Source organism: Delphinapterus leucas, chromosome 17 (genome assembly GCF_059928025.1).
Source record: "Delphinapterus leucas isolate spDelLeu-1000000601 "Yukka" chromosome 17, BTC_Dleu_Yukka2, whole genome shotgun sequence".
NCBI lineage: Eukaryota > Metazoa > Chordata > Mammalia > Artiodactyla > Monodontidae > Delphinapterus > Delphinapterus leucas.
This window is the reverse complement of record NC_143145.1, coordinates 79,815,031-79,828,245: the sequence shown is the minus strand read 5'-3', so window position 1 is coordinate 79,828,245 and position 13,215 is coordinate 79,815,031. Positions and strand designations below refer to the sequence as shown.

General features: G+C 38.4%; 1 protein-coding gene across 4 annotated transcripts in view; it reads right to left on the bottom strand.

Annotated features, from left to right (window-relative positions):
• Positions 1-13,215, bottom strand: part of TOX (thymocyte selection associated high mobility group box) — a 297,820-nt gene that overhangs the window by 37,349 nt on the left and 247,256 nt on the right. For all 4 annotated transcript variants that reach the window (XM_022556827.3, XM_022556826.3, XM_022556828.3 and 1 more), the window contains one exon: positions 10,076-10,357. In XM_022556827.3, the coding sequence (XP_022412535.2) occupies positions 10,076-10,357 (282 nt within the window). The remainder of the gene's footprint in view (positions 1-10,075; positions 10,358-13,215) is intronic.

Genomic DNA, 13,215 nt, shown 5'->3' with positions numbered 1-13,215 from the left:
TGATGGTTTTTTTCTTTTTCTTTTTTTTTGCTGTAGACTGTCTTCTCTTGTGAGTTTGTACTTAGGGATGTCTTAAGACGCAGGGTTTCCATTACCATTTGTGGGTGGATGAGTGTCAAGTTCTTTTCCTCTGAATTCTGAGCATAGAAACAATTGCTATTTGACATCTTTATCTTCTTTATTTTTTTTTATAATTTCCAAATTTTCTAAACATAACTATTCCTATATTCAAAATAACAAAATATCAAGAAGAAAAATAAAAAGGATTCAAGAAAGACCACAATGAAGAATATTAAAAATGAAGGGATCGTGACATTGGAGGTCATATTTCATCAAGGATTGGGAATATTTAGACAAAGGGAACAAAGTGTAGGGAAATGAATGGTTCTCCATGGGGAATATTTACCTGGACTCCTTTTAAATTTTAATTGAAAAATTAGTGATCTGAAACATTAAAATCTCCATGATTGCAGATTACATCTGTCTTTGTAGAAAATAATCAAATGTCAGTTGTAGAGATAAACTTCCTATGATTCATTGCAAATATTTTTATTAAAAGATTTCCCCAAATAATTTAAATAGTTTCCCGATTCCATTGTCCAAAATTGTGTTTGAACTGCTGATCTTTATGCTTCCTTTCTTTTTAAATTGGGATTGGACAACATGGTGCGATCTACTGGATACGTGATGCCCTGTGATAACAGAAAGGACAGTTATCCTCCTGCTGGGCAACGTGGCCCTTCTTTCTAGGGATTCTCTGCAGAAGCAGGAGAACCTGTTACTGCCAGTGAGAAGCTCTAAGTATCAAGTGTATGAAAACCACAGATTACTGTCTTGAGGCCACGTAGAGCAACCCTATAGGAATCTCTGAACAATTCCATGCAGCCCATCAATTTGGTTGGTTTTCTGGAGGCTTCCCCTATTTTCCCGGCTTGTTCCTATATTCTTGGTTCATAATATTCTGGCCACTTATAAAACCGCCCTCATAGAACTGAACTATGGTTTAAGATAACGCCCCTTCACCAAAAGCTGATGTAAGAGGAAACAATGAAAATAAAAATTATGTATGAAAGAGTTTTTAAAAATAAAATGTGCTTTGAAGGGAATCATTGTGATACTGCTCAGTGTTCCTTGTATAAAGACTTACTGGATATGTACAATGTCTTTGCTTTTAGGATGCAATAACGGGATGCAAATTCCTTGTTGTGGTCTGATGTCTAATGCACCCATGCAGGTGGGCAGTGCTCTGTGAAGTGAAGGCTGTCTGCCACGTGAACACTGGGCGTTGCCTCCTGATGTGTGAGGGTCTCATTTTTTATATTGCCTTTTGCCTGCGTTTGGGAAGGTACAGAAATGAGCTGCTAGTTCAGAGTCCGTATAATGAACTGGGAATTTGTCAGGCCTATTATCTGGCGGTAGTTTCATCACATATTTGAAAACCACATGATCATATCTCATATACAAAGCCTCCCTAAAGAAAGAAATGTGGCTATAATTTGGATCCTCTTACACGCCAGGAATGGATTGTATCTTGAAAGACACCTGGCCTTTCTGACCATCAACTATTTGGAATGAACACAATGATGTGAGGAAATTAGCTAAATGGATTTGTAATACGTGCCTGGATCTTAATTTTGAGTGTTGTCTGGATCCTGAATTCTTACTTAGATGGATCCTGAATTCTTACTTAGAGGAATGAAAGCTTATAACTTTATGTCCTAATTTTCTAAGAGACCCTGACTTCTGCAGTCTAGAGCAGCACTATCTTATGGAATTTTCTGGAAAGATGGAAATGTTCTCTGCACTGTTTGAAAGCGTAGCCACTAGCCACATGTGACTATGGAGAATGTTGTGCTGGAGCAACTGAGGAAATACATTTTCTATTTATTTAATTTTAATTAGTCAAATTTAAATGTACACAGTCATACAGGACTTGTGGCTACTGTATAGGACTGTAGAGCATTGTGTACTGGACATTGTTTTAGTGTATAACATTTCTAGAGTTACTAGGGTTCTAAGACTGAAGAGTTAAATTTAATTCCAACGTCATAATCTTTACAATACAGAAGGAACCATATAATGCAAAAATATAAACTCCCCACGATGACGAGCACATTGAGAGTAAGGACAAGGTTCCGTTAATCTTTCCATCCTCACAGCATCCGTTCGGAGTCTTACATGCAGCGGATCATCACACATTTCCACCCCTGTATTATACAGCAGTGGGCAGAGGCTTAGAATGACAAGGAAAAGGACATTTGAGACACATATAAAAGTTGTATGAGGGCTTCCCTGGTGGCGCAGTGGTTGAGAGTCTGCCTGCCAATGCAGGGGACATGGGTTCGTGCTCCGGTCCGCGAGGATCCCACATGCCACAGAGCAACTAAGTCCGTGAGCCACAACTACTGAGCCTGCGCGTCTGGAGCCTATGCTCCACAACAAGAGAGGCCGTGATAGTGAGAGGCCCGCGCACCGCGATGAAGAGTGGCCCCCACTTGCCACAACTAGAGAAAGCCCTCGCACAGAAACAAAGACCCAACACAGCCAAAAGATAAATTAGTCAATTAAAAAAAATGCAAATTCTTGAGTCCTACTCCATTCTATAAAAAAAAAAACAAAAGTTGTATGAAAATCATAGCAACTAAGAACATGTCTGGTTTGAGGCTTTAACCGTAATCTCGATCACCCACAGGCTTATTTCATATTCAATTTAAGCACTCATGAATAAACAAATACATACACAAATACATAAAGATACTACTCTCACATAAGCTTTACACAGGTACATGTGCTTCATGTAACTTACTTGTAGACACAGATGTATTTCCCAAATCCCTAGGGGGTGTCCTTATGCTTCTGGTAATCCACCTCCTGTCATGTCTTATTGCTTAATTATAGTGATGTATTTAACTTATTAATCACAAGAAAACAATAATTTTGCACTTCAAAAAAGCCATGTGTTAATGGTGCTACTTAGAGAACACTTCTTAAGAATACAGAGTACTGGAGTTAAGAGTCTCAAGGAAAGAGAATCACTGATGTTGAAATGTCCCTGGAGAAGTTAGAAACGTCTATAAGCATATTAAAAATAACCTGCCACAGTCCCAAAGCCTTTAATGGAGCTGGGAGAGCTGTTTAACGCACACGAACTTGCAGTGATCGCTGTCGTTTAAAATAGATTTTAATCAAGCACCATCTGCATAATAGGCTGAACAAACAACACAGAGCTCCGCTTAGGACTCTTAGCACGTAAAGTAAATATTATAAAATCTTCGCCATAGTAACAGGGCACATCACAGCACTTTTCGTGATGGTACTGTTTCTGTAAGTGAAAAATTCTGCTACTTAAATTCATTCTCTCTTTTCTTTCTAAACTATGCCATCTAAAATCCCCTTATGAGAATAAATTCAAATAAGCATGGAAAGTAAGTCATCTAGTTACTGTGAAATCAGCAAGGTTGTAATACCTCTTTCATTTTACAATCGGGTTTATTATTATCATTAATAATAACAGTACCTTTAATGACTCAAAACATCAATTCTAGAAAACCACATATAAAATGGTATGCTCTTGAGATGATTCACAAGTGCAGGGCATTGTATCGGTACTACAGTTTGTAAGATAAATTCATTTTTAAGGATCCTTGATTCTGCCAAAGATAACTGAGTTTAGTTTTAGGATGAGGTTAGCAAAAATACTCAGTGGCCTTATATAATAAGGTAAGAAATTTGGGCTACTGTCCAGAAAAATCACTTTAAGGTGAAGAAAAGATTTGATTGTAATTATATACACCTGTTAGTTATGTTTATCAATTTTGTTAGATTCATTTGGTCTTTTCTAAATTTGCCTGTCTAGGGCAATATGTTTACTTCTTATTATTTTTGACTGAGGGTTTCTCCTGCCTTACAAAGAATGCACAAGCTATCAATACATGGTCCCAGTGAGTAAAATGCCAGGTGCCTACGTGTAGCCTCACTTGAGTTTTATTCCATGACTTAATCAAGTATGCTCTATTATCCAGAGTATGAATCATCTAAGAACATACACACCTTGAAAATACTATATCCTAGTATAATTTAATTACTTAAATGGATTTTAGGAACCATTATTTGGAATCAAGTACTAACTGGTGCTTGACTGAATTTTACTATTTTCCCCAGAACTACTTTGCTAAGTTCAGCCTTAACCGATGGGATACTTTATTTTTGATAAACAAGTACATATTAGCTGCTGGGATACTTCGAAGAAATTCTTAAAAGTATCATGCATATTATATCATGTGAAGTGTTTAACAACTGTGTAATAAATACAGTTCAATGTGGAAAACACCAGACTTTAAAATCCCAATTTAAAATATTCTGTCCTAATGTTAGACAGTGTGACCAGACATTTGGTACCAATGTTGCTTGATTTCACTTCATGTTTATAGAAACCTGTCTGCTTATCATTTTTATTTTATTCCAGGAATCTTCTAGCCTTCAGAACGGTGGTAAATAACAAGTACTTTTCTAAAGGCTTATTTAATTGTTGCTCTAGTGACACCCTATTTTTTTTGAGAAAAAAATCCCTTCTCCTTCTGTCCAGTATGGTAATGTACATGCAGTGATGAACTAGCAAATTCTAAGAAACTCTTAAAAGCAAAAAAAAAAGTAAGCAAAAGCAGGAACCCGGAGAAGTAGGCAGAGTACTGGAGCCAGCTTTCACCTTGAAGACAGCTGCTGAACCTGGTGAAACTGAGTCAAAGTCACAGCAGATAGAAGACAAAGCCCATGGCTGACCGAAAAAAGTGGGATGTTTAACGGGAGGCTTCCTATTAAAAGTCAGGACACAAAAGAATTAGACTTTCAGTGCAGGGTGAAATAAAATGATCTCCCTTGCACGTTCCCTCCCGAGACCTGCAAGGACGATTCTGAATGAGAGGGGAGGAATATCTTTTGTGATAATTCACAAACAGAAGCCAGCTTTTGTAAGGATTTATACCCTGAATGCATACTACTCGAGTGGTCTGGAAAACTTTAAGCCCAAAGCAGTTCTAGATTGTAATGGTCCAAGACGCTTGGGATGCTTGGCAGAAGCACACACAAATCATCCTTAGCGGAGTCCACTTTCCAACCAGGTCTAACAGAATTCTTATAAAGTTCTAATGAGTATCAGCTGCTGTTCCAAAAGCAAAAAAGCAAAATGAAACAAGGCAGTAAAACCAAGAGCAACAATAAACCATAGAACCAGACCCCAAAAGGCATCACGTATTGGAATTAGCTTAAAGAACAAAAGAGATTAAATCTACGGATAAAGAGGAAGCAACTAAAAAAAACAAACAAAAAAAGTCCAAACAGATTTGAGAAAGAACCAAATAAAACTAGAAATATAAAATAATTGAAATTAAAACCTCAGTATATCAGCTTTAATTTCAGATTTGATATAGCTGAAAATTGAATTACAAACTGGGAAATTGATATAAATAAATTAATCAGAATGTAATACACAGCAAGAAGGAAACAGAAAATATGAAAGAAAAGAGTCATGGAGGACAGGATGAGAAAGTCTAGCATTTATCTTATCAGAATTACAGAATGAGAAAGGAGCAACAATAGGGTAGAGGAAATTTCTGGAAAACACCCAGAACTGATGAAAAACAGAAATATTTAAATTTGGGATAAATTTAAAGGAACCCACATACTACACAGTGATGCTGCAGGACACCGAAGGCAAGAGACGATCTTAAAACTAGTCAGAGAATAGAGGCAGATTACTTAACGAGACAGCGAGGCAGCAGAATTCTCAAAAGCAATAATGAAAATCAGGATTCAATGGAGTAATATATTATCTTCAAAATTATAATAGAGAATCACTGTCAATCTAAAATTCTTTTCCTAGTCGAAGTACTTTTTAAGGTAATCGTGTTCCCAATAGATCCTCACGAGAGAAAAATTTAAAGGCATAGGGAAAATGACGTCAGATGACAAACTTTACATGTGAATAAATCTAAAGAAAAAAGACTATAAAGACAATAAAAATAGTATTTCATGGAGTTCATAAAATTACATTTAATTTAAATTTAAGATAAATTATAATTAAGATAAACAACAGCAATAACTGCTCCAGTATAAATTGAAAGGAGGGTGTTTGGAGTTAAAGTAATTTAAGAAGGGTAAAGATATTGATCAATGTTAGACTTTCACGCATTTGTGTGTCAGGAGTAGTTACTAAACAAAGAGAAAGATTATAAAATTTCCAGTCTTAAAATGGGAAATTTTGGAATGAGAAAAGTAAGAACATTCTTAAGGAAGGTAAGAAAGAGAAAAGAAACATAGACACGTGTGGGACAAATAGAAAGCAACATATCAATACTGAAATGAGAAATAAACCCAAATATTTTAGTATTTATATGAATGTAAATGAAGTCAGTTTCATTTGAAAGTAAAAATTTAACTATATACCACTGACAAGAGACACATATAAAACTTAAGAAGACTTTTAGCAGAGAAGCTGAAAGTAAAAGGATGGAAAAACATATCTTGTGATTCTTAGCCCATAATTTCCTTAAAGGGAAAGCTGTGCTAAAAATACAGTTGTAATGCCAGTGTCTTTAAGTGTCTTAAAGTGTCTGTTATATTACACATATTGGATTACAGGCTTAGAACCACAAGCTACCCGAGTTTGTATTTCTTTGATGTTTGACTGCATGTCTAGTTTATGACTTCAGGCTGTCAACACAGCTCCAGAGCAATCAGAACCGTAAGGAGTGTTTATAAGGTGATAATTTATTTTACTGATGTATTTACAATATTTCTCTCTGTCAAAATAAAGTTATTTCATTTACTTGTTCAATTCGATAAACTGGAGTTAATATGCAATTGCTTAAGAGAGCACGAAGTATTAAGAGGGAAGGTTTAAAGCCTTTTTTTCAGGTGTGAGACTAAATATTCCTTTTTTAGATCTCGTTGGAAATGATTTAAATGATCCTTTTGACTTAACGCTACTTCACATTTAACTGGAGCTGCTGCAGTACAACAGTGCACATAAATCCTGCTCATACATAAAGGAAAATTCCGGTTTAATCATTAGCTGTGATGAAGAATGCCTGAGCATTTTCATCAGAGGAATTTTTTTAGCCGTTTAATAAACATAAGTTGAATAAATGGGCAGGAGAATTTTGTACTGGAGAGAAGGTGAAGGACAGCACGTAGAGCTGGAATGGGAGGATGGATTTTGAGATGGAAAATGCACTTAAACTCAACATAAATTTGAGAATATTTGTGTAGACAAAAAGCCATTTTAATGAGGGCATTCTTGGGAAATCCACCCCTAGGCCTTCACACACAGCTTATTCAAGACTATACGACCATGGAATATAAATTCCACTATACAATGCTTACGTGATCATTAATAATAAGCTATACATTACTTTGAGATATGGATGTTAAGTGATTGGGTAGGATACTCACTGGCAAAGTTTCATGCTAGCCTGGAAACTCATAACATACAAATTCACACCTCAGCAAAATTGTAAGATATGGACCTTATGTATCAGTAGAAAATGGCAGAACCTGTCAATATGAATCCTATGAATTTCTGGTTTCTACTCAGTCTGCTACTCATATAAATTGAAGAGTGTGGAAAATGCTATTGTAAGTCAGAATAATCCTGCATAAAATTTACTGTCAGAAGATGCTAATTTTGCATTAATTTCCTGAAATGTCAGCAGTGAATACTGATAAAGATATAATCCAGATGCACCAATTGATCTTTACTATGAGTAGAACATTAATTTTTCCCCTTGCAATATAGTACTTAACATCTGTGTTTAGAAATTTAACTTGAATTATCCACGTATAATTTGATATCTAAATCACTGGCCACAAACAGATTCCTGGTGCTCACACTTAGATCCAGGTGCTCATTAGCTGGAGACACCGTTAGAATAATATAGATTTTCTTAAAAATTTATTTTGCCCTCTAAGTGATCAGCCAAAGGTCAGGCTTCTCCTAGCCCAATACATTATTTATGTAATATCAATTAGTCTCCTCCCTCCTTTTTACTTTCCCTCTTGAGAGGCTGGCTCACTGACAGGGGGAGACTGTGCAGGTAGAGGGGCGCTGATATCTAGCTGTGCAGCTGTCCTGAAATGTACCTGGGATTTGTTTTCATCAGGGACGGTGGACAGCAGACATGGAAATGAAAGTTTACACTCACACAAACCTAGGAACAGGAGGCCCGGCATGGCGTGCAGGGTTGTCAGGAGGCAGAGACGGGAGAGGGCAGAGCGTGCCCAGAGCCTTTACTGGGGTTTTTGTGGGAAGGAAGGGGCGAGGCGGGGTAGGTATACTGAGTAAGCTCAGGACTGGAATGTTTGAACAGTTTCAGTGGGCTTGGCTCTAGAGGTGGTCCCTAGTTATCCATGCCTAGCCCTGGGGGGAAACTCTGCGGGGACGTGGTGTGTGAGAGTTTGATAAAGGAGATGACTGGGGTGTGGGCTCTGGATTGGTTGGTGTGTTTATCAAAGATGCGCTCCCAGGGGAGTCATTCACTACCTCTAGGAATTAGCTTCCCTGGTAGAGTTTCCAGGATCAAGGGCCTACACGTCAGAGCTTCAAGAATACTGAAAATAATGAAATAGAGCCAATAGAGCAGCCTTGCCTTTGTCATCAGGCTAAATAAATCTATGTGTCACTATCTGGGTTGTTAAAAGATTAGTGTAGCTAGCTAATGTTAAGTCAACCACGTAGATCAGAATCCCACGGTATTGCCATTTGTCTCCCCAAAACAAAATTCTCACAAAGTGAAAAGAAAACGAAGGGCTGACACAAGTGACAATTCATTAGTGACATTAAACAAAGAGGAGGAATATGAAGCGTGCATGTAGCCACCAGTGTTTTTCACAGTAACCAGGCAGGGGTCCTTCTCACTGGGACAAATTTGGAAGATGCCTGACTGATAACCAAGGCAATAAAAAGATGATTTCGATGTTCTTGACTGAGAGCGTACTTGGTTATGATGCAGTCATTTGAAAAGGCTGCCTTGACTACTTTAAAGAACTAACTACCTTTTGTAGCTAATTTTCCAAAATAAGGACAATTGCGACCCATCTTTTTATACAGATAACTTAAGGTGATGCAGATAGACAGACAGACAACCATACTGGCCTGGGGTTAACAAGAGATACGTAATGAAACACCTAGGCTCCTTCTTCTGCAAGGGAGTCATCTAATATCTCTGGCCCTTCTTTTCTTCATCCTAAATATGAATTTTTTAATAAATAAATAAATAAATAAATTTATTTTTTGGCTGTGTTGGGTCTTCGTTGCTGCACGCGGGCTTTCTCTAGTTGAGGTGAGCGGGGTCTACTCTTTGTTGTGGTGCGCAGGCTTCTCACTGCGGTGGCTTCTTTTTGTTGCGGAGCACGGGCTCTAGGCACATGGGCTGCAGTAGTTGTGGCACGCGGGCTCAGTCGTTGTGGCTTGTGGGCTCTAGAGCACATGCTCAGTAGTTGTGGCACATAGGCTTAGTTGCTCCACGGCATGTGGGATCTTCCCGGACCAGGGCTTGAACCCGTGTCCCCTGCATTGGCAGGCGGATTCTTAACCACTACGCCACCAGGGAAGTCCCCTAAATATGAAATGTTTGGATAAGATGATCTCAAAGGATTCCTCTAACCACAACACACACACACACACACACACACACACAGCGCCATCATTATATCCCTGGGATGTTGCCTTCTTAAAATAAAGTGGTTAAATTGAAAGATATTTTGGAATGAGTGGTGAATTAAGCTTGATTTTGGACACCGAGTCCTACAAGATTATTTATTTTCCCTTACTCACTATGCAGACCCTATACTGTGTGGGTGCAACCTATTTTTATGTTTAATACATTTGCACTGAGAGGATTTGTTAGGAACTTAAAAATGCAATTGGACAAGCAGGTGATTTAATCCATTCGGTCCCCCACCAACGTTTCTCATTTGGACGATATAACTTGCATCCGCCATAGGTCAAGGGAAGTGCCCGTCAATAGTTTTTTTAGGCAGCAAGCCTTTCCTATTGGTCCCCAGAATAACCTCGTCATACCTTAGAGGTATCATCGCCTTCATCCTCATGCACTGAGCTGGACGGTGAAGGAGTTGCAGACTTGCTTCCGGGAGGAGACGGCGAGTTGTGGGGGACACTGCTTCCCCCCATGTTCAATCCAAGCTGAGCACTTAGCTGTGATTGGTTGATGGTGGTGAGCTGGCCATGCTGCATCATGGCTGGCTGCTGCCTGAGCTCTGCAGGCTGACCCCTTGGTCTCATGGCTGCCATCTGAGGATGGGAGCTATACTGACCTCCTTCTGGGCTCCGTATATCTTGCATCTGTAAAAAAAATGCAGAGGAATAATTTTTCACAAAACTTGTTTCTGGAAAAAATTTTTTAAATTCCTTAGGCTTTAAAAGTCCGTTAGGATGTCCTGCTAAACTATACACATTTCCACCCCGTCCCTCAGAGTAGGATAATCCTAACAGCATATATCACCCTGAATTTGAGAATTCAGTCAACATCACTCAAGACCTGGTTGATTATACTTACAGTCCTTCTTTACACTGTAATGAAATGCAAACATATAGCATTACCAGCTATTTATGGTGTAAGTTTCAAAATACTGATGCTTATTAGAGTGTCAATATTATATAATTATTAGTGATTACAGCATTCACAGTAATTCATGAAACTCTATTTCTTTGATTCTCATCATTTAAAAAAGGTTTTGAAAGTTAAGCATACTATGGTTCTCAGTTTACTCCTATATAGGCTAGTACTGGCCAAATGATCTACGAACTTCCGACTCAGAACATTTACAGGCTGGTATTAACCAATTGATCAATTGACTATTGAAATGATTTGACTACACAGTCCGATTTGAAAGTAAAGCTCTAAAGTTGCAAGGTCACCATATTAATCCATTATGCTATCTGGGTCACTGCTTTTTAGCCTTAATGAGACTCACTCTTACAATTCAAGCAGTGAATTTTATCTCTGCAAGAATTAGAATTAAAAGCATTGGAGGATGAAGCTCTTAACATGTCTAGAGGTCAAATGTGTTGTCAGAAGAGTGTGGTGGATTTCACTTAATGTTTCTCTGGCATATTTTCAAACTTAAAATAATGGGGACTATTTTGTGGTGCTTACAGAAGCAGCTCAGTTTTGTTCACTCTGAAGGGCATTGGGGAGTTCATGCAGGTAGAGGGTTTATAAAACAAGAGAGAGAAAAAGAGAAACAAATGGAAAAAAGGAGGGCAGTGAAGAGATATATGTTAACGTTACATTTGGGAATGGAAAAAGTAAAACGAATGTTACCTTTCTCGATTTCATTAAAAAAAAAACCCCATATAGTGTCAGATATTACCACCATGACATGGAAATAATGAAAAGGTCAATTAAATAACTTAGTCATAGGAATTTTTTTCTTTTGGTAATAAAATCATTTTCTACCAATGCTCTCTAGTCATTTTACCAACCTAGTTAGACCTCCCTGAAACTGGAGTGGTGACTGAAGAGGTGTCTGCCTGTGTTCTCTGTATTAGGTTTACTGTCTCCACCATAAGGCATCTTATTAGTCAATACCTTTTGACCTTTCCAAGTCTTGCTACTGCTTCATCTTCAGACTCAGTTCTAGGGATCGTAGACTCTGGCTCTCCTGGGTGAAGGGTTAGTCTGGCTCTATGGCTTTGTACCCATTGATCGCCTGGTTTAAATCAACCTTTTTCCCATAATTTAAACCACGTTCCAATCCTTCAAAAGTAGCTCATAGCTCTCCTTTTTATGAAACCCCTCAGTAAGCAGGTATCACTATTCAGTGATACATGTGAGCGCTGCAGAGGCTCTAGTGACACGTTCTCAATCTACAGAAGAGGAGACTGAGGGGCTGTGAATGTCTGTTGAATAAATATATAAATGGATGACTAAAACCCAGAGATCTTAAATGACTTCCCCGAACCACACAGTTGGAGTTCAACCCTACATCCCTCAATTCCAGTCTTTGCTCCTTCCTACTGTGTTAAAGCAGCTGACACAGTATTTTGTGTATCCCAAAGAGCGAGTTATAGTTAACTAAAGACAGCCAAGAACACCCATCCAGCACTGCCTACCCAAATCCATGGTTCTCATCTAGTCCATTCATGTTGCCTCCACTCACATTTACTAAAATAGTTTTTGTTCCTGCTTAACTGTTCCTATAACTTCCATAATCTGACCTTCCTTGTGAGATAATACTAGCTTTCACAGTTATCCATAAAGTTGTGCTACTGAGTCTTTTCCAGGCCCGTACTCTAAGGCCCTGAGGTCCTATTGTGTTCTTCCTTAGACCCTTAGCATGTAGAACTGGGCTCTCATTGTGGGCACAGAGTAATGGGTGCCCGTAAAGGGCACTGTCCTATACAGGGCAGCTCCCTCTCCCAGCCCTGCACCAAATAAAGCACTCACACTCATATTCAAACATATCTGTTTGTAGAGGACACATTTTTAGAGCCCTGCGAATCAAAAATGTTTACTAACAAAATCATACTTTAAATTATCTTCCCAAACATATGTATGTAGCTAATTGATATCGTTATTTCTCTGTCACATAAATCCCAGGTTACAAGCATGAACAGTTGTAACCTATCGGGAGCCCACTTCTCACCCTTTCAGAAATATTGTGGTTTCCACGTGACATTGCAGAAGATGACCTCTAAATTGACTTACACACAGAATTTCCAGATTTACGACTACAAATTTCACTTTAGAGCACCTATCTCTTCCTCCATTTTGTAATCCTTTTTATTGTTTTCTCATGCTAATTAGTGTGGTGGGTAGATCTCTGAGAACTAACATTGTATTTCCACCTTTGTTATATTAGTAGAAGGAGGTGGGCATGGTGGAAGGGGGTAGGGAATCAATCTGGGTCGGGACCACAGAGTACTCAACAGGGTACCACTGTTTCAACAGACTCATCATTAGTTCAAAATATGGTGTCACCAATGGTGTTAGGCCAGCAGACAGCAGCTTTAACACTGAATCAAAGAATAATTTTCCTTTGTGGAGGGTGGCAAGCACAAATCAGAGAGCATACTCATCTCTTTAGGCCTCAGATGCACTTAGAAATAGATCTTAACACCCTTGGTGACATTTCTGAATTAGGAGGAGTTTTTCCATTTCACCTTGCTTTGACAGAAGTCCGTTTACTATTTATCAC